At 40.3% G+C, this 21,971-nt stretch overlaps 1 protein-coding gene across 1 annotated transcript; it reads right to left on the bottom strand.

Moving 5' to 3' along the window:
- Window positions 1-4,218: 4,218 nt before the first annotated feature.
- On the bottom strand, window positions 4,219-20,253 carry ppp1r2 (protein phosphatase 1, regulatory (inhibitor) subunit 2). The gene is made up of 6 exons (XM_046050503.1): window positions 19,886-20,253; window positions 10,964-11,071; window positions 10,461-10,544; window positions 7,456-7,568; window positions 6,026-6,211; window positions 4,219-4,524 (listed from the first exon to the last, which is right to left on the bottom strand). Exons 1-6 carry the CDS (start codon window positions 20,014-20,016, stop codon window positions 4,505-4,507), a joined length of 642 nt encoding a protein of 213 aa, XP_045906459.1. The 5' UTR covers window positions 20,017-20,253; the 3' UTR covers window positions 4,219-4,504.
- Between the last annotated feature and the right edge of the window lie 1,718 nt (window positions 20,254-21,971).

Below are 21,971 nucleotides of genomic sequence, written 5' to 3'. Positions count from 1 at the left end.
ATCGTCTATACTGGGAAAAGAGGGATGACAATCTAGCGCGCATGTGCCTGCTTCTGCAATCCAGTTTATGCAAATGAACTCTGGCCTGTTTATTGATTTTATTTTTATTTTTTTTACAACAAACATTAACAGAGAAAGAGTGGTTGGTACTGGCAAATATACAGTCATAAAATAAAAGAATACAAAAATAATAATAATTAATTAAATTTTAACAAAGGGCGAAATGTCACTTAGTAGCACATTAAGTAGTCAACATTGTGAACTCAAATAATTTCTTAGAGAGAAAAGAAAGAACTATCCTGAAAAACCTAGGAATTTTATAATCTGGGTTATGAGGAAAGTTAACCCTTCTGACAAACTGATTAAAAAATGCAACATCTTACATTATTTATTGGATGAGCCCTTTAACTTGAGTCTATTTTTATTTTTCCATATTTAACCATCAATGACTGTGTTCGATGATGTTGGCTGGATATTCTCAGGGATTTATATCTGTCTGACACAGATGTAAACTGTTTTATGGGAACCATTGTGGTGGATGTTTTCTGTAATTTATAATGTTGAACTCTGTATTCGTTCTGTGTTTCACCTTCTCCATATGTTTGCAGGACACATTTTTCCTTTAGGTGTTTAGGTTCCCACTGACAAAAACGTAGTAAGAGCGATCCCTCTGTCGTCTCCTACACGATCTCTGTGTCAGTTGACAGGCGCTTCCTGATCTGATGCATTGAAATTACCCTTGACGCTGCCTGGACAGACTTGGACGTCCTCCTCATTTCTTAATCCACCGTGTCTTAAATTGTAGATTTCATCGAACAACCATTCGCCACGTACACAATCAGCACGATCGTAAAACGTTAACGAGAGGAATGCATTACTCATTTGACATTTCATCCGAGGGTGAAACAAATCTCTCGACCACTTGCGTTGAAACGCTGTTTTGCGTTTGAATAAAATTCATTCTTAGCTGTAAACCCACTGCAGACCAAGCATGCAGGATAATCCTTGCACGAACAGGCTTTATCCTATTAGAATTACTAGAAATCCAAAAGGAACGAAAGATGTGTTGTGAAACAGCGCGATCTGGTGGTAAGAGAGACGCAGTCATTTCAAGCGAGAGGCCGAAATTAACGGTTTTTCAGTCCTTACAATTTTGAGATTGAAATACTAGGGCCAATAGTCTGTGTTCAGTGCTCTATGTCTATATATTTAAGTTCACAACATACTCTTAGACGTTTCTGTCTTCCAGGTGTCTCCATTCATTCCCATATAGTATGAAAAACAATAAGTAGAGACATACATTAGATAAACCATCACAGGGAAGGTTATCTGCTTTTACAGATGGCAAAGTCACATGTTTGTTGTGTGGTAAGGCAATGCAGACCTTTTTAATAAAGTGGCACTAACATTAGTGACTCACATTATCACTTTTACCAATAAAAAAATAATTTAAAGTCTAACAAGACTAAAAATATGTTTGTTGTGATGAAATACCTAATTAATTAATTTCCTTACTTTTGTAAAGGGCTGAAGTTTGAGTAAATAGATTTCAATTTTGGAAGGATACTTATATTAAAGTAAAAAGGTACTTTTCACATCACTGCCAAATTAGATGCGGATTAGTTTGATAAACTGAATGTGTACGGATTTGACTCATTTACAGATTAAAAATATGGATTTGTTTTTGCTGTTTAGCACGCGATGATCACAGACTGGAGAGTCACTTACAATAGCTTTTCATTTTAGTCAGTGAATGCCAAGAGAAGAAGAGAGGGAAAAAAACCAACAGAAAAACCAGAAATAAAAGAAAAAAAGTCTGCCGTTTCTACAAGGAGACATGCGTTGTAATTCCAGTCTTGTACAGGCTTTAATCAGACAGACACTGTCAGAGATATCTGCACGGTTGGTGCTGATCTTCTGCATCACTCAGCTTTAAGGTATCCGACTCTTCAGATCAAACACAAGTCACAGCCATTGTTAGTTACTAACAACATTTGTTTAATGACAGGAGACAAAAACAAAACAGAGTAACAAACCAACTGATGATTTTGAACATGCCAACTGGAAATACATAAACATGGATTTTGACATCTGTGTCATTTTGAGACAGATACACAGTGCAGAGTCACAGGACTCCCTAACAGTCTGTCATCCTTAGAAAACAAAACAAAGTGGTGCAAAAGTAAAAAGCGAGACACTGGACACGTGAGGCAAAAGAAAAACGGCACAAAACAAAAAACCTTAACATGGGGCATAGCCTGTTCATTTTACACACATGTACATAAATACGTAAGAGGCACATTTGACAGGTAACAACCACCGATGGGGTGATCATGTCAGTTACGTTTCGGACGACGTTGTCCTTTTGTCTTAAGAGAAGATAAACCGAGCGTATCAGCCTCTCTGCCGTTGTCTTTTCTATCGGTTTACAAAATAAACCAAAATTAAAAAAAATGTATTTCCAGACATAACTATTCCTGTTTCTTTACAATAATCGTGATAATAAACTGCTCGAATGTGAGCTTGTTGATTGGTGGGAAATAGTCGAAAGGAAGTTGCTTTAAACTTTAACGTGGAGACAAAAAATGCCACCGAAGACTAAATTACAAGAACTAAACCACAAAGGGACGTCTGCAGAAGTCCGTCTGTTGGGTCTGTGATCCTGTGTTTCTGTAATACAGAGCTCAACACAGTGAAGAATTAAAGGGTCTGAAGAACATTAAGAGATCACAACACTAGACATACTCAGAGTTCCAACATACTTTTCTCTTTGGGCATTTGGTTCTTCATTCAACTGCCAAGTAAAACCTTCCAGTGTGTAGCTGAGGATCACTCCCCGGAAACTGACAGTCAACAACATTACCATTGCAATTTATTTATTTATTTTCATCAATACTTTTGTCAAATCCTACAGTTTTTTAAGACTTTGCAGTAACTTTCTTGACACTTAGGAACCCAAGACATTACAAAAACCATTCACCTCCAATAAACCTTAGTGGTTAACTCCTTTCGCCAACATCCGCTTCAACCAACTTGTCAGTAGCATCAATGACAACTCTTTCACATTACCAAGCTGCGTCGTACACACTAAAGTACATCAGACAACATTAAATAAAGTGTATTGAAGCCAGGTGAGAAATTAAAACACAAACTAGATGATTGTACTTTCCTCAAGAACTTCCTCACAAATTCTGCCTGGTGAAGCTCTCATGCAACGAGAAGTTAAATACGCAGGTCGTCTGGGCGCGAGAGTACAATGAGCGCTGGTTGCTTCTTTGTCTACCCTACATAAGAGCCTGGCGCTGAAAGCTGTAGCCTGTTAAACACGGGACACGGTCCTGTTTATCAGTAGCATGTGCTGTACTTCTATTTTAAAGAGCTAAAATGGCCAGGAAAAACACAGGGGTCATAAGCCTGACTCAGTCTTGACTAAACATTTTTAAGATCTTCTTTCACAAAATAAACTGATTGATTGATTTAAATGCTTTTACAACATAAATGCCAAATTTGTCAGTGTTTGGGGAAAATTTGGCCTACAGTGTGGTTCTGTGAGGTATATATGTTTTTTAAAATTGCCAGAATTTGAAATGAGGTTTTTATGTGGTGTTCTTGCTTGTAAAGAGAGAACGTAAAATAAGACATCCTTGGACAATTTAGCCAATATAATACGGACCATGTGTGTTGTTTCACTTGTATTGTTGGTTGAATAATGATTTTTTTTAATAATGTAATTTAGATTACGAAGGTTATGTTTAGGAGCTACTGTTCGACCAATATATAGCTCCTAAATTGTCATACCACCATCATGCTAATGTCAACAACTTTCCTGAATTACCAGGTAAAGTCACACAAACAAAAACCTACAAGTGGTCATCAGTGTCCAACTTTTGTCACAAAACACACTGAAAGGAGAAGAGAAAATGCAAACAGAGTGGTGGGTCACAAAGCAAAACAAAAATAAAAGCCATCTGAAGTGCACCCAGTATAAGTGCTGTCGTCATGTCTCAGATATGCCTTTAGTGAGGCCGTTGGGTTTCCCCTGGTTTCCTCCAGGGCTGACGTACTGGCTCTGTGGCCTGGTGACTGTTGAGCAGCCAGACGGGAGCCCTGCTGGGTTTTTTTGATCCTCCTTGCAGAGTCAGAATCAAATATTCTTCAGTGCGACGCCAGTTCAGAGGAAGTTGGAGTTGGGGGGGGGGGGGGGGGGGGGGGGGGGGGGGGGGGGATTCTTGGCAACAGGAGAGAGAGGAAGAGGAAGGTGCTTCACTTGTGTGTACTGATTCTGGGAGTTAAAAACCAGTGTGTTTTAAGGTTATATTGCACAGTTCTAAGGAATAGTAGAGACAGACAGGTGACCAGGAGGTTATTGGCTGCTGAGGGTTGTTATATGGGTGGTGAAGCGGTGTCTGCTGTACGGCCCGGCATTAAAACACAGAGCGCAGTGGCATTGTCTTTCTGCATCTTGAGCCAACACACAGGGCTGAAGGTAGAAGAGGGGCCTCATCTACGAGTCCAGGGAATCAGCTGGAGGACGAACAAGAGACAAACAGGCAGACACACATGAGAACAGAAAGATCGACAGAGCTAGAAAAAAAAAAAAATCAAATGTAAATTTTCTGCACTTTGTACTTTGATCCTCTAAACGGGGCAGCTAGTGGAAATTGAACCAATTTGTGATTAAAAACAGGTTTGATGGTTTGACAAAAAACTCAACATCTAGTTTCATATCTTCAGTAACATCAGTCTGCAGCTTAGAAAGTTAGCTTTTTCATTCTCAAGAAAGAGACTCAGCAATATTGTTTCCTTTTGATACTTCCTTTGGGGTTCATACTCACTTTCTTTGAATTTATTTTCCTCTTCAATATTACACAACTGTCCAAACTGAAATCACAGTCATTGTATATTTTACATCTGACTAAAGGACCAACTAATGCACAAAGAGCTGTTAGCCTTACAGAAGCCAGTCTAAATCTCTTATGTTATGAAGTATTAGGGCCTGTGTCCACCAAAGCGTTTTTTACCAGCTGAAAACGCCTAGCTGGGAGCGCTAGGGTGGGCTTTGGAGGCACAGCGTTTTTTTTCCCCCCCAAGACACTTTAGTTGCTATGATACATGAAATACGTGGAGGTGGCTAGTAGGCTACCTAATTTTACTGAATGCAAAAATGTCACCACAAAGTAGGGTAGGCCTACTTGCTCTGGCCCTTGCTCTGCATGAAGAGATGGCTAAAACATGTAGAGCGAGATTGCCATGAGATTTTGCGGGCGAGGAAATAACTCGGTGAGGACGCATATCGTTTTGTTCAAGAGCTGAGATGTGGTGTGGTGTTTGTCCCGCCCCTCCTGCACTGTGATTTGGCAGCTGGGTAAAAAGTGACAGTGACATGCGCTGCGTTTTTTCCAAAGTTGAACATTTTTCAACTCTCGGCGACCGGAAAAAAAACGTCCAGAACGTGCCAAAAACACGCTCAGTGCCTCATCACGCTGCTGACGTTTTTACCATGTGGTAAAAACGTGGAGCTCCCATTGCAATTAATTGAAAAAAAAAGAAAACGCTGGCCTCAGTAAAAAATGTTTTGGTGGACACAGGCCCTTAGAATGCATGGTTTCCTAGATTGGCAGCAGTACAGATCAAGATAATTTTAAACTAATCAGTATGCGTTAACTAAAGCCTTTTATTATAACCCAGCCTGCTCATGTACAGAGTGGGTTATAGCGCTTCATTTAAATAACTGGACCTCCTGCTGATGGACAGCTTTACGAGTAAATGAACTACAGAGCGGCACAAACAAAGAGCAGCCAGCAGTATAATCTATAATAACGACATCCACACTGACAGTGTGCATCAGTGCGCAAAGCCATTACTTCTGAATCTCTCCATGTCAGCTATTATTTGCAAGGTGTACTACACCACTATGCCTCTTTGAATACACTGAAAAAAAAAATAAAAAATAAACACTGTTTGCCTGGAAACTGTCCAAATTATTTATCCCCCATGTGCAAGAACGCATCCTCCCTCTCCTCACCTTCCTGTGGTGGGTCAACATTGATCTCCTCCGTCTCCTCCCTCGCCTCTTCTGTGTCGTCCCTCATCTCTTCGTCCACGTCTTCGTCCTCTTCTAGCTCGCTGGCAATGAGCTGGCGGGCCAGCTTGATGTTCATGCCCTCGTTGTAGTGCATCTTCCTCATCATCTGAAAATGCTTCTTTTTGGCTGCGGAGAGGGAATACATTTCAAACCACTTTAACTTGCCAAAAGCAATGGGTGCATGCCGAATTTAGGTCGGTTAATTATAATGTTGGCAAAGTACAGATATTCTGGTAATAACAACAATTAGGTAAAAAAGGAGGGTGTGGCATAGACTTCATGTGAGGCTAACAAAGGCCATGCGAAGGCTCTGTGTCTAGAAATGTGAGTGACAAATGTGGCATTCAGGATTTGAATATACACACATCTGTGACAAGTGGAGAGGCAAAGCAAACACTGAAGGTTGCAATGAGGTCACTTCATCCTGGCACTGCAGTGCAGCTCTTCAGGCAGAAGTCAACTGGCAGAGCCATTTTCACTTTGACGACGTTTGTCTTGAAATGGTTGCACTGGCATATATCTGCTCACAGAGTCTGTCTTGTATTTTGTGTTGACCTCCTCCCCACACATAACTTAAAATAATTCATGTAAAATATCCTCTTCCACCTGAATCAGCATGTCTCCATGCTGATTCCATGATGTTAAACCGTTCCTATAGGTGGCACAAGTTGGCAGGACTAGAACTGTGTGTCAAGAACTGCTGACGCTACAGCCCTGCAGTTGGATTACATCGATCAGGGTGCAGTTTCCAGACTGTTCTGTGGCTTTTACCCGCACAGTTCAGATATAAATATAAAAAACAAGCAAGCATGGAAACTCTGCAGGCACGATGCATCAGCGGATGTGTGTGCGCTGATGCAGCTGAACTGACATCCCTGTATCTGAGAAAAAGAGGTGGGGGTGTGTGTGTATGATGTGGGCATAGACGGCAAAGTCAGAGAACGGTCAAAAGCATATCGACACTGTGTGTATGTATGTGTGTGTGTGTGTGTCTTAAAGGAAGTCAGCGTAAGGTCAAGAGCATACAGGACACTGCATCCCTCTCCACCAGCACTTCACTTTGCATTTAGTCACCCTCACAGCTGCAGAGGACACTTTGTATTAAAGAGTCTTTGTAGACTGTAAACAGGTGAACTGAGGCACGCCCTCGCTGGCACTACTAACAAAAAGCTGTACCATGGATACTGATATACGCCTCTTTCGTTCAGCTGTTGAGTTATGACTGTGATGCCTTAATGATGACACAACACCACCCTATTGTCATATAAAGATGACAATAATCCACCGACACAAGATCAATTAAGGCTCTAGTAGGTATGGATGTGATCAATTAAAAAGTAAAAAAAGAGGAAAAGGCTCTCCATGTTTACCTTGTTCTTCAGGAGTCATCTCATCTTCCTCCTCCTCGCTGCTCTCTTCTACTTCCTCCTCTTCTTCTTCTTCCTTCATGAAGCGAGGCTCTGAGCCCTCTGCTGCTACCAGCCTTGAAAGAAGATAAAAACAGACAGAAAGGGACAAGAATAATTTTTGTAATAAGAAATTTCAATTAAAGAAATGCCTCTTTCCAGTATTTCCATTCCCATTGTGATTTTCCTCTGTTGTGTTTTCACCATATTAAATGACCAAATAGAAACAGGAGACCCCTCTTAAAGTCATTGTGTGGTGATTAAAATAAAAAAACTTCTATGGAGAGAAACAGACATGGGAGGAACACAGATGGGAGAGATATTAGGCGAGGGGGAGGAGGAGTGAGTAGGCACAGTGAGATGTGAGCGTGTGCGAGTACTCAAGTGCAAGACAAAAATAACAAGAGTTACTATCTCACCATCGCTCACACTCACTAAGAGCTTTAACAGCAGAGGAGAAAATGAATAATGGTTTACGGCTCAATAGATGGTAGTGAATCGGTGCAACTGGCTCCGGGGGAAGCTCCCATTTACTGTACTACTGCACTCCAACAAACTGGCCTCATTCACCCAGAAAGAAGACTGCCAATTTCCCTACAGTTTCAAAATGCACCCAGTAATGGTATCAGATATCCAAGGCGGATGGGGGATCAAAACTGAGATGGGAAGGAAGAGAGAAGGTGTAAGTGATGCAGCGAATTAGAGACGAGGGAGGTAAATTTAAGGAAAGCATAGTTGGATAATTGATGGACGAGAGAGAGATTAAACAACAAGAGGACAGAGGAAAAGAGCAGCTGTTGTTCTATCTGGAGGGTTTAGTGTAAAACAATGGAAGGCACTCTGTGTGGAAGTAAACAAAGGCCCCTAATTGACTTCCAAGCCTGGAGCTGATCACTATCCTCTCTGTGGTGCACACACCCCCATCCCTGCATCAGTGCACTTATGTAAGCACGTTGGCCCACAGCAAATACACATCTCAAGCTCCCATTACCATCCAGAGCTCTGAGTGATATATTTCCTTCCACAGAAAAACTTGTCAGGGTGAAGTTGCTTCTGCTTGTCCAGGAGTTACAATGCGATCAGCTGTTTTGATAAAACTGCTGTTCTTCAAGATTTTCAGGTTAAAAAAAAGAGATCACAATCGCACTCTCATTCAAAAAAGACAGCATTCTTTGCGGGTGCACGGAAAGAGGCTTTAGTTCTTTTTGTCTGAGGAACAAACACCGAAACCTTTCGGTTACTGATTATCAGTCTAGTAAAGTTGATGTTATTTATACAGCCCAATATCACAAATCACAAGATTGCCTCAGGAGGTTTTGTAATCTGTACACCACACCCTATATATATATATATATATATCATTCCCTATAAAAAAAGAGATCCCTCTCACAGGATAGACGAACATGCAACACAAAGATTTCTTTGTAAGCTAAACAACACTGCTGCTTCACGCAAAACTAAAATGAAATCTTGGCAATGCACATTTATTTTAGGATTAGTCTAGAGTCACAGAAGTATTTGTTACTTCAATTTTTACTGCATTGTGGCCCTGACCCTTGGCACTCTCCACAGGTGGTTGTTAAACTGATGAACCTAACATTTTAACCTCATGCGGATTTCTTCTTTTAAAAATTATCTGGTCACAGAAAAATAAATATATTCAAAACAGTTTGCACAGTGTAAAAGTATATTCACAGTGGCATTTGCTTTAAAACAACTTTAAGCATATCTGTAGTACTAACAGTAGCCATTATAATTTAGAGCTTTTTTCCTTACATCGCATAACAGTTTTTTCCCCCTGGAATTCAAGGCTGGGGAAACACCCATAAAGCCATTGTTTACTGACAAGCAGCGATTGTGGCCGAGAGTAAAAATGCACAAAGCATTTCCATGAAAACAAAGAAATGCTGTCAGATAATGAATAAACAGAGTAACACTTACCTCCACACAGTACCATGGGGTGTGAGTGTGTCCGTTTGGTTTATAATTTGTTTTATCAAATGTTATATTGTTTGTGTGTACGCTATGCAGAACCTATAATAGAGATATGCTTTTTTTCCCCCTCACTGGTGCGTTTTATTGCTGTATTAAAACATCTTAAAAAGTACAACAAACTTAAGTAAGTAGCATTACTAGTAAGTCATATTAGGTTCGCGCACACACACACACACACACACACACACACACAGTGAGTACACCGAGTACCTTTCAGAGCCACAAATTCAACAGACCTGCAGTGAACCATACTGCTGTCCGCTCAGTGAGCAGGACACGCCAATTTTACATTAGTTTGGGTTACTGCTGACCTTTACCGTGGTTCTCCCAGCTCTATTGTCTTTCAGTGGAAAAAGGAGGTCAAGATGGAAGTTTGTCAAGACGCATTTAGTAAACCCAATCTGGAGCCACAACTTTCTGGCAGGACAACTCTGACCTGGAGGCTGCAGCTGAGCAGCTGCTCAATTACACCACCACTAACTAGGAGGTTACATCTGGATGCCATTGGGGTATGCTATATAAAAGGTCGTGACACCAGCTGGCAAATCAGTTATAGGGATAAAAATTGATTAATATGTTTCCAGAGAAAGTGTTTATAAAACAATAGTACTGCAACTTTTTTTCTCGTAATGTCTTGTCCAAAATGTGTCATCTCAGTCTGAAGCTGCAGTAAAGTGCTCTTAAGGACTTCAGAGACTGTACAGTAAATAAGCCCTTATCAGTTACGACACATTCTTGTTGGGAGGACAAGGACATCGGTGAGTGTGTTCAGGTGTGGCTTATCTGGGCCAAACACTGTTCTCCCTTTTCCAGGTTATAGTTCTACTTCACAAGAAATCTAAAATGCTACACACTGCTCCAGCAGCTACAGAAACATTTAAAATCAAAAGGCTACAGCGCTGTTACAGTGATAACCTAATTATCTCTGTACTTGGTTTGTACTCGTCTCCCTCCGTTCCACATGTAATTCTTACTTTGATGCCAGATCATCAGCTGCAAGTCCGCTGTGGCCATCAGAGTCACTCAGCGCGCCCTCATCATCTTCGTCCCCCACCATCCTGAAAGAGAGAAATGAACAGAGTAAAGATAAGATGAAAACGAGGCGAGGGAGGGAGGATTGGGAAGGAGAGGAAGTGCAGCTGCCAAAGAGACAGGTCGACAGAGGGAAGGGTAGAGAGGAAGGAGAGCACAGAGGGAAAGGTCTGTGACAAGGGTGACCTTCCCTGCAGCACCCTGACATATTGGATTACTAACCTGCTGAGACATCCCTGTAACACCAACACACACTTATCTCTCCTACACTGGCACTGGTTAACGCTCTAACGCTCTATTTTAGGGGCAGATAGAGGTACACTTTTTTACAAGCCTCTACTAAATGAATGTCTCCAGATAGCTTCGAATTTAAAATGTAGCATTTAAAATATTTTCAAAGAAAAAAAAACAGTGTTATCAACAGAAATAGCTAAAAAAAAAAAACCTGTTGTAAGGTGTGCTTGGTTCATCAATCTTCATCAGACCATAGTCTTTGTCGGCTGGATGGTACGTGGCCAGGATGTTCATCTCATCCCATTTCTGGGATTTCTTCCTGTAAGAAGGATAAAAGAAAAAAAACAATGAGACATAAATGAAATTCGGACCGCCGCGCACCAGCTACCCACCCACCATCGCATTCCACAGACTCCTCCGGGGAGAAGAGCGGGCAGATTTAATCGAGGACTGAACATGCCCCAGTTTTCACTCAGACTGCATATTTTGGGAACACGCAGACAAAGAAGCCCGGAAATGTCATCTGCACCAATTTGGTTTCTGACGTCTTTCAGGAAGAGACATGGTTATTTGTTTTTGTGTAATCCATCACGGATGCGAATAAGGCTCTGACTGAGCGCTACGGCTGATCAGCTGTGAGTGAATAAAGGTCAAATATCTGACAACAGTCTCATTTCATACAATTGCTTTTTCTAGAGTCGAAACACACACCTGTTCCTAATTCCCCAAATGGTTCCATTCCCTGGGGAATAAGGTTGTCACCTCCACATGCTCTGTTTGGGGCTTTTTGTTCAAAATTACTCTAATCCTTGCTGCCCTTTCAAATCCATAGGGGAAATGAACAGAAACAAAAACTAAAACAGCACCTGGGAATAAAGTTCAGGGGAGAGGAAATGAAAACATTTCTTTCAACTCACAGGAAGAAAAAATATGCATCATGTCACTGCCTATTAAGATTTTGTTATAATGCATTTGACATCTTTTTGAGCTTTGATGTCATTTGGTCTTTGTAGCCCCACTCTCCATTTCTCTTCCTCTTTCATTTTACTGTAAACCTGTGTAGTTTTCATTGTCTCATTAGCATTCTCATGCTTTTTCATCATTTTAATTTCCTAACAAACTAAGCTGAAACCTAACACTATTTATCCAGGTGCTTCTGGGAGTTATCCGGCTTGGGTTAAACCACCAGTCTGCTCTCCCTGACCTTTTCTGCAAAGTCACTGTCCATCAGTCTTGACCTTAGTCATGGAACAAAGGGAGACAGGCAGGCAGGGGGTGTGGAACGCGAGAGAGATGCTAAATCTACTACCTGCTGCTACAAGCCTGCAGAGCCAATACACCATATCATTCTCTCTGTCCCAAAGCACTGAAGAGGGTCCTCCCAAGTTCCCAAGATAAGCAGCAAATCGGAGGACAAAATCAATTTTCATATTCTTCCTGTTGATAGTTAACGTGGCAAACCCCAATCCCTTGGCACTTCATTTAGTTCCACTGCAACTAATTTCTTGATTGTATAGGTGTTGTGGCCTGCCCTGCACCACTTTAACAATGACACACACACACACACACACACACACACACACACACACACAAGTACGCACTCAGAGATTTGTCAATAAGTCAATCAACTAGGTTGTGGATGCTGGGCCACGTCGATTTCCCTGGATGCCGCACCGACTCTGTTCCTCAGGAGTTCACTTTGGTATTAGGCTTTACTTAACCAGCTTGCATGCATGCATCCTTAAGAGGTCAATAAGTTATTGAATTTATTAAGTACAGCTAGCACAAACCAATGCAGTGTAAATGTCCTGCAATGAATCCAACCTCCATGAAGGTTATAATGTTCTGTTGAAGCTGTTTCAGAGCGGTGTTGATTTTGAAGGCAGGAGTGCGTGGTGCTGTTGAACTGCACTGTGTTATACTGACTGGTGTTTCTATTACTTTGTCCACCCTATTTATATTTATGAATGTTTGATAATGCTATCAAAAGTCCATTCGAATCATTGACAGGTGAATTGTAATCTAATCATGTGGTAAGTGGAGATTCACACCTCGAAATATGACGAGCTGCTGGCCTACTTATGAGCAGCAAAGTGGCCTAATTGTTTGAGAAACCACTCTGTAAACAGACAAGCACATAGGCCAATGCTGCTCAGCCTGATCGGATCCTGATAAAGTATCCTTGACCAACATACTGAGCATGCAGACTCATGTTATAAAATTAGCTACCTTGTTGGTTGGGTTTGTGTTACTGGAACACGAGCAAATCTAGAGAGCCCAAAGAGTGCATACCCCTATACTACATATAGCAATCCTCTACAGTCCGGGTCCAGAACTGCATCAAAAACACGCAGTGATGGACAATCACTCTGATTTTTGAAGAAAATAATACTAAGAGTACATATAATTATACATTTATTTATATAACATTAATATTTTACTCTGACTACCCTGAGTTAACATCTGGGAGTGTGTGCGTTACAATGTTAGCCGTTAGTAAGTCTGTAGTGTTTCTAGTGTGTGTAGTTACACAACACACACCAAAAGCAGCCAACCATGTTCTATTTCCACCAAACCTCTGTTTTTTTTTGTTCATTCATTACAAAAAAAATGTAATACAACGATGATGCACCTGCCTCTGCAAGAAAGAAAGAAAAAAAAAAACACCAACTACTAGCGCACACTAAATACAGAGCTGTATCTCTTACGTGATAATGATGACCTCTCCAAGGTGGTCAATAGCTGGCGACATAACGCTTCAGGAAAACTCATTAAATAGAGTGAGTCATCATTGAGAGCTGAGCTGTGCTATCAGGTAGCATAGTCAGAGGGTAGTGAGGTGGAAAGGTCCAGCCCTGTGCTCTCCACTACTGGCTAAAGCTACCAACAGCATGCCCTTGTTTGACAGTGCAGACAGTGGCTGGTGAAAATGCATAGAATACACTGCTTCCACGTACTGTCTCAAGCCAAAAGCAGCAGAGAAGGAAATTTGGACCGGCCATGAAGGGAGATGCTCATTAATTTTATTTGCGTCCTTTTTCCCCAGAAAAAAAAACAAGCATCATCTAAATGAATGACAGGTCCTTAAAAAACAGTAGTAAATTACCTTTAGTTGAATGATGTGGATTTAATCAAATCTAAGTTTTTTTTTTCTTTTCCATGCCAGTTATTGAATGTTTTTGGCAAAGAACCTTTGCCAAAGAAGCATTTTTTTACACAGTCACCTCTAAGAATCGTTGTAGATTTCACAAGTTTCTTCTTGCTGTTGCCAACCTTTGGTTAAACTCATAGACGTTAGAGTTGATATCGTCATTGCCCAATAATTTCACAATGTTTCTCCTTTCCTATTTGAGATTTTCTGCCATTTTCTGCAGTGGTTGACATACACTCAACACAATTGCAAATCCTTTGGCTCCTTCCTCAGGCATCAGTAAGCACAATCAAAGCTTACACAGAGTTTGATAGATAGCAAGCTAGATTTAGGACTAAAACAGTTACTTAAGCCATCTATCAGACTTTAGGTGGGGTAAAGGGCATCAGAGTGGAAGTAGCATAATGAGTGGGGACTGCACATTGAATACACTGGCCCTAACCCACATCAGTGGCCACAGTAAGGTCATACTGTGTAGAAATTTGAAGTAAGCAAGGGATTTTCACTGTTATACTAACAGGAAAAATTTGTGTTTTGTGACATGAAGCTGAATCTAAGTGAGGCAAGAGACCAAACTAACTTACTGCAGTTACAACAATCTGATGATTTCAAAGGTCAAGCGTTTCATTTTAACAACTTTACACCATTACACTAAATATATCATCCACCTCTATTACAAGAATATAGGAGATAATAAAGAGGGAGATAAAGTGTTTTTACTTCGTTTTTCTGCAGTATTCCTAAAGCAGTTACTGCTCTTAATCATGATAGACCAGGGGCCGTTTTACAGAAACTTCCTAATCAGCAGATCCTATCCTAACTGCTTGGTAACTATGGTAATAAGGGTTAGGAACTGAGAAATTTCAGATATTTCCTATCAATAAGGAAACTGTATTAATTCTCTCTGCCAACAGCTGACCTTAACTGACCTGTACACAGGAGGGTGAAATGCGCAGGTGGCCTGAGTGGTATTTTTCCCTCCACGATATGGAAAGTCAGAGATTCCCTCCCTGCCAGTCAAACTGTCGATCACACAGTCGGGATGATCGGGCTCGCAAGACAGTGAAGGAGAGATTGAGTTTCATGGATGCAATGAATTATTTATGAGTGGGTGTGAGGCTCATACATCACTGTTAACTAAATAATAGTGAGTGATTGAAGGGATAACAAAAGTGACAATGCTAAAAGAAATGAAATGGAGCTGCAAGTTAATAAAATAGAACATGTGGGTTGCTGTATAATCCACACTTTAATGATTCTGAAATGACATTGAAAGTCCTTATATTTTTTATCTCTATCTTTTGTAGCAAAATGCACACAATTATTTGTATTTTCACTGGTTCATCTTTACTTTAGTTAAGTTGACTACCACAGATCGTGGTTGTCTCCACTAACTAACAGGCAATTAAAAATAATTCAAACAGGCTGTAACTAACAACCACTGAGTGTTACGTCATGGTTTCATGTTTGTCCTACAAATCTATGGAGGGAAGCTGGATTGTTTAAACATAGACAGAAAGTTGTCAAAAGAAATATAATGCCGGGTGGTTGGTGATTCAGGATATCGTCGGGGTACTGTAGAATGAGCTGGGAAGGCAAAGCAATATGCTCCACACAATTGGAGCAGATAAGAAGGAAAACATGTTCACATGGGCTTTTGTCAAGCCCGATGTGAGCAATGCTGTCCTGAACAATGGTAGATATAAAGCTTAATAAAAAAAACCATGCCTAAGTAGTCAATGTTCTATGCCAAAGGTTTAGCATACTAGAGGTGTATGACATTGTAAGGTCATCGTTTAGGTAGGTCAAAACAATAACACTGACATGGGGCCGACACTGGCAGCATGGTACAGCACCGTCAGCCCTTGTTTTTCTCTGTGGATTTGGTGCTTGGCTGCACACAGGATTCTTCCAGAAAACTGTTTTTCCTCTACTTCCTCATCACTCCGAGAAAGACTATTTTTGTATCAACACAGAAAAGGCTTGATTCACTGTTGGAAATGGATGGAATAATAACTGCCATCCTTCTATGGCCTAATTTCTCACTCTGCAGCTCAGAGAGGACTGTTACTAAAGGGCCCTCCACACCGAGAACCATAACATTAATGGTAACTATACCGATGTGAGCATCCACACTCATGAACATTGAACTTTGAAGTGTAGCACCTAAGCGGACAGTTTGTGGCGTGCACATAACATACACCAGTGTGCCGCCGCCACAACTAAGATTTCACACAATCATTAATATCATGTGCAACTAATGATTTTCACTCACACACTGTGCAAGCAACACTCAACGCTTGGCTAGCTTTCAATTCAATTCAATTCAAATTAGCTTTATTGGCAAGAATGTAATAACAACATTGCCAAAGCATCATATATACAACATAAGAACAATCAGCCCCATACATTTCATTAAACAAGTAATTAAAGCGTAATGTAATCAAAGCAGCTCCCTCTCTTCACTTTTCAAAGGACATCTACGTTACAGGTGGCAGAAAGTGACGGTGACAGCGAGCATAGCAGAGAAAAGATTAGTTGTCAGTCTGGCAGTAAATGTACAGTGTAGGTCACAGCGTGTCTGTTGATATAAAGCCTTTCTGTTTTTTCCCCAACTGCTGGAAATTGAAGGTGGGTAGTGCTAGCTAACCCCCCCCCCCTCCCCCACTTGAGATCTAAATGATCAGAAACATCATCCTATAACCATGTAATTTTTCTAATGACTCCTAATTTGTATTAGATCTAATGCTTTTAAAAGGGGATTAAAATTCCACAGATGATACTGCCCAACCCAACTGTGGGCAGAATCGCCAGCTAGCACCAAAGACTTAGCAGCATTTGGCAGGTGGGTGGTGTTAATTCACCCTGACTGTACATCAAACAGAATTCAATTCATGTAAAGCCTTAAATGCCCTCTTATGTTTGTGTATTTATTTTTTAGACTTAATCACATCAACATATTTTAAGCCATGTTTGTTGGCAACATGTTTTAAATAATGCTTTATTTTTTCAGCTTGTGTTTTAAAAGCAGATTGGAAGATGTGCTTTTCAGTGAGATATTCTTGCTCAGGGGCACTTTCAAATGTTCAAACTCAGATGGGATTTGAACCAGCAATGCATTAAGCCTGAGAATACTTCCTGCACAGCCCTGGCTGCACTGTTTTTTGCTTTGTGTCTTTTTACCCAGTTTCTCACAGGCATGTTCGCAGATGACATACATAGCGACACACATAAATATCCAACAATGCGTTTTTCCACCCACAATTATATAATGCCACAGCTATAAAAAAAATTATGCAAATAAATTTATTTTTGTGTTTTATCAAATTTTTTAAAAACCAATCATGACATGGAAAAAAAAGCCTCCCTCATATCTGCAAATCTCCTTTACATAGTCTGATGTATGATTAACTTTGAAACCCAGGGCAAGATATTCCCAACAGCAAAGAAAATAGGAATATTTTATAATAAAAAATTAAGGGCATGATTTTTCCTGAATATATCATTTAAATAACTTGTTCCAATATAATGCCATCTTTGGTAAGATCTGACTATCCGGAGTTTCCAGGGGGCAAAGAGGAGACTGAAAAGTGGCTGTGGAAAAGCCGAGCACTGAAGTAACTTAACAGGAGCTGGTGATCTGGGCGTTATGTCTCACTGCCACAGTAAAAGTGTCAGTGTCAATAATATCGATGCATAGGAGAAGGCAAGGCTCCAGAGAGAGAAACCAAGTTCCAACTTTTGTCAGCCCGACCCCGAGGCAGAGCACCTATTAAACGAGCAGAACAGCTGATTTAGCAGTCCCAGACAAGTTTTCACAATCTGCAGCTAGCTCGGTAAACTCGCTAAACTGAGACACTGTTGCCATACCCCAGTATATTTGCCCTGCAATGTTCTTGACCTCAGCGGGTATCCCCATTGCCATCGAACAAGTTTGATATTTTTGTCAGGCATCCTCTACTGCGAGTGGATGAATGAGCCAATCAATCATCCTGGCCAACATCACGATGGAAGTTAAGCTGAGCAATGTGAGATGTCCTCTGACAGTCTAATAGGGTCCCAAAGTACAGGGCACATGAGATGTGTTCAGGAAGGAGGGGATTTGAGAGCAGTTATAATGATAATTAATAATATTCAACAGCATTCTTATGAGATGGTTGTACAAGAACTAAAGCAGAGGTGAGTGTAAGATGATCAGATCTGAATAGTCTAGTCCACCACACTCTTTTGAAACAGACTGGGACCATAACTTGGGCTACACCCAGGTCTGCTTGGTCAAAGGCTTTGAGCAAGACATATTATTTAACATGTTTAATTTTAAGCTTCATCAATAAGCTCAGTGTCAACACCCCGAAATTTTTTGAGCCTTTTAGTTATATTGGAAATGGCCTAGATCTTGATCACTCTCATGTAACTTATAGCAGACCATGCACTGCTCAATACCCTGTTCCTCTTACAAACAGTGCTGGGCAATAAAACAATAATGATAATTATCGCAATATAATTTTCCTCAATAACAATATAATAAGTTTTCAATAAATGTTTGATTCAATTAAATTTGAATCACGAAAGAATTAGCACTTATGTTTTCTATTAAAATATTTGTTTTGCTGAGGAAAAGGGACTGAAAATAGATTTCACTTATTTTATGCATAGTTTTTGAAAAAAGATATTATAATAACTGTTTTGAATGTTACCTGCCTCAGATTTGTGAAGTGATCCACTGTTTGGCAAGTGTTTGTCATATTCTGACCATCAAGAATAATTTAAAACCACAATTAACTTCACTAAGGAGCAAAAATCAGTCTTTCAACTTGGAAAAAAATAATGATGACATTTATCATGATAATTATTGATATTGAATGATGTAAAATTTGTTATCATGATAACATTTTTGGCCATATTGCCCAGCCCTATTTACAAATTATGCTATCTTTTTCATATGAAGAAAGCACATCTTCAGTGTTTGATGGGCGTGGTTTAAATTAGGGCTAAATCATTTTGAAAAAAATATCTAATTGTGATTATTTTTACAGATATTGCAATTATGATGATTTGCAATAGGGAATGATACTTTTTACATACAGTAATTATACTCATCTTCAGTGAAAAACGTATTTAAATAGTTATGGTGTGATTTGGATCTTTACCAAACATAGTCTGTAGAATATGATGTGTAGGCCAGCAAATCTCTGCAGCACGACAATATTTAATTTACTTTTGATACACATTTTGCCTTTAACAAATATTGCACCTCCTGCCTGCCATTTGAAAATTGCAGTAGGGCATATTGGGATTTCGATTACTTGTTCAGCCCTAAGTTAGTTTAAATCATTTCCTAACATAGTGCTGGATTTTTAAAGAGTTATATAATGGCGTCAAACTATTGATACGGGCAGGTAATGTTTGGTAATATGAGGACATGTCAATAGGAGGTAAACAATAACCTTGCTTACTGTAAAGTTATGTACATTAGATTGAGCAAGACCTCTGTTTAAGTTGGTGTTAATGGTTTGCCCTAATATGGTCATAGTTGCCTGTTGGCTGTCACTGTTTAACAATAATTACCCACATTTAATTACCACTAAGTTAAGTAAGTCGACGGTGAGAGTCTCTGACTAATAACAACGTTAACATCTGTTACCGACCGTCACAACCACATTACCTGTCGTGGGTCTGACATTAACTGTTACTGGCTAGCGAACAAGCTAACCTGACAGACGGTGCTAAGAGATAAACGTTAGCTCTTGGTTAACTTACTCATTCCATTAATATTTTATCAGGGAGGAGAGAGCCTCTGGTTGTTGGATGAATGAACCAGAAAGTTTTCATACAGACAGCAAACGCTCCTGACTCACACTGACAGCCACAGAGATTTATACGTTACAGTAACGTTAGAGAGGCTAACAAGTGTTTCGCTAGCTAAGTTAGCTAACGTCACCTGACTACCAAGCTCACATCTAAATTAAGCAGAAAACTTACTGTTGGTCATCCTCCGAGAGTGCAGGGGCTTGTTCAGGACTCTCTGACCGGACGTCTTCGGGTAGCGATTTAACGTTTGCCCCGCTGTTCTTGTTTTTCAGGATGCCTTTTATCGGCCGGGGAGCTGCCATTCCTACACCCTGTCAGACCCGGCTGGCTCAAGTAGTTCTCTCCAAATGTTTTTTTATGATTCTGTGATTTCTGCTAATCAGTTACCAAATAACGTTACAGGTTCGGTTTTAAACATGCTCCCGGTCATAACTCTTCAATAAAGTAAGGAGAACCACAGGCAGGATCCTACGTGAACTAGTGGTTCAGCATGTCTACTCTCTGGTTGATCACTCACTGGCGGGGCAACAGCACTACTAGCGGGTCGGCTCACAACATCGCGAGATTCTGAAACGCGAATTCATACAGTTCTGTGACAATAACACATGCTGCCTTTTTGTGCTCGAATATTTCAGAACCACTGGACTTAAAGTAGTAAAGGCAACTTTGTCTTAAATTATTACGAATGAAGGAATGAATGCATCAAATGTTTGTCAGCCCTTGTCCTGTTAGGAGAGAAATGCTGCACAGTTGTAATTAATTTCAAAATTTCCCACAATTTAAGTTTTCAGGTTATACAATAGTAGCATTGTTTTTGAGCCAAGTTTGATTTCAGTTTCAATTGATGTTAATTCACCTTGCATCATTGTCCACCGCTTTGCTCAAAGGCACTTCCATCAGGAAATTATTTTCAGGAAAAGAGCGTCTGGGACAAAATCTTTTGAAAACGTTAATTAAAGTTGTATCCAAGCCAGCATTAAAAGTGTTTTAGCGCTACTACCTGAACGCATGCACTGCATCAGGTATTGAGTGACCTGGGAACTAATTCAGTAGTAATCAGCCAAATGTCAAATATTAAAATCAGCCTGTAAGTTAAGCAAAACGTGAATAAAAATTAAGAATTTATTTTTACTTTAAGATGGAAAGCAAGGCAAGTTTATTTGTATAGCACATTTCAACAACAAGGTAATTCAAAGTCCTTTACATAAAACATAAAAGCAATAGGGAAATATAAAAAATTTTTTACGGAGTTAAATAGAAAATAAAAGCAGGATCCTGAAAAGAATCACCCTTTTCTTCTACCTGCTGTAGCTGTCTCTTATTGAAACCCCCTACTGTGGATAATCCGAATTCATCCGAATTCATTCACCCATAATTCTAATGATTTTGTAGTCTTCACCATAATTTTTTGCATACATTGCATGATAGGATGAGGAAGAATCAGGTCTCTCACCTTTGCTTATTTTACTCCTCCATTCCCCATCTCCATTGCATCTTCTCCCCGTGTCTGCGTGGGTTCACTCCGGCTGCTCCGGACCGGCTTCCACCCACCGTCCAAGACATGCTGACTAGTTTGATTGGTGACCCTAAACTGTCCTTAGGTGTGAGTGTGACTGGTTGTTTGTGTGGCCCTGCGATGGACTGGCGATCTGTCCAGGGTGTACCCCGCTTTCCCCTGATGTCAGCTGGGATTAGCTCCAGCCCCCCGCGACCCTGTACGCAGGATAAGCGGTTGACGATGGATGGATTCCCCATATCCTCTTTTTTTTTTTTGCTTGTACAACTCTTTTACTTAGGGACTCCAATCCTTATTCCTTAGATACAGTCGTCTCTGTAAATCCAGATTGTCCACGCTACAAACTCTGGTAAAAGCGGTTAACAGCGGGACCCTGTCAACAAGTAAACAGCAGAGAAAACAGGGACTCTAACCTTTGTAATACTAATCGGCCCTGTTAACTGAGGATCAGTCGTGTGAGACTATACGATCAAAAGAGCACTTTAAGCTTTTTAAATAGTCTTCACTGGAAATCTAAAAACAAAGAAAAAGAAAAACAGAACCAGAAAAGCAGAAAAATTGGTGAAGGACTTGTGATTCAGTGATAGAGGGCTATACTCTATGAAAGATTGGTATTCTAGGCACACACATAAAACATGTGTAGACAGATTTGTAGATGTAAATGATTTTTTGTGATAATCACAGATAACAGTTTGAGTACAGTCAGGTGTGCACAGGGTTACATCTTTTGTCAAACCACTG

The sequence above is a fragment of the Micropterus dolomieu genome, linkage group LG05 (genome assembly GCF_021292245.1).
Source record: "Micropterus dolomieu isolate WLL.071019.BEF.003 ecotype Adirondacks linkage group LG05, ASM2129224v1, whole genome shotgun sequence".
Classification (NCBI taxonomy): Eukaryota; Metazoa; Chordata; class Actinopteri; order Centrarchiformes; family Centrarchidae; genus Micropterus; species Micropterus dolomieu.
Note: the sequence above shows the minus strand (reverse complement) of the source record. Positions and strands in the feature narration are given on the sequence as shown.

Coding starts and splice junctions, on each gene's coding strand:
- ppp1r2 (XM_046050503.1), bottom strand. CDS start 20,016: ATGGCAGCTCCCCGGCCGATAAAAGGCATCCTGAAAAACAAGAACAGC. Junction 10,545..10,963: donor CCAAGCACACCTTACAACAG/GTTTTTTTTTTT, acceptor TCTCTCTTTCAG/GATGGTGGGGGACGAAGATG. Junction 4,525..6,025: donor TGTTGACCCACCACAGGAAG/GTGAGGAGAGGG, acceptor TTCGTCCTCCAG/CTGATTCCCTGGACTCGTAG.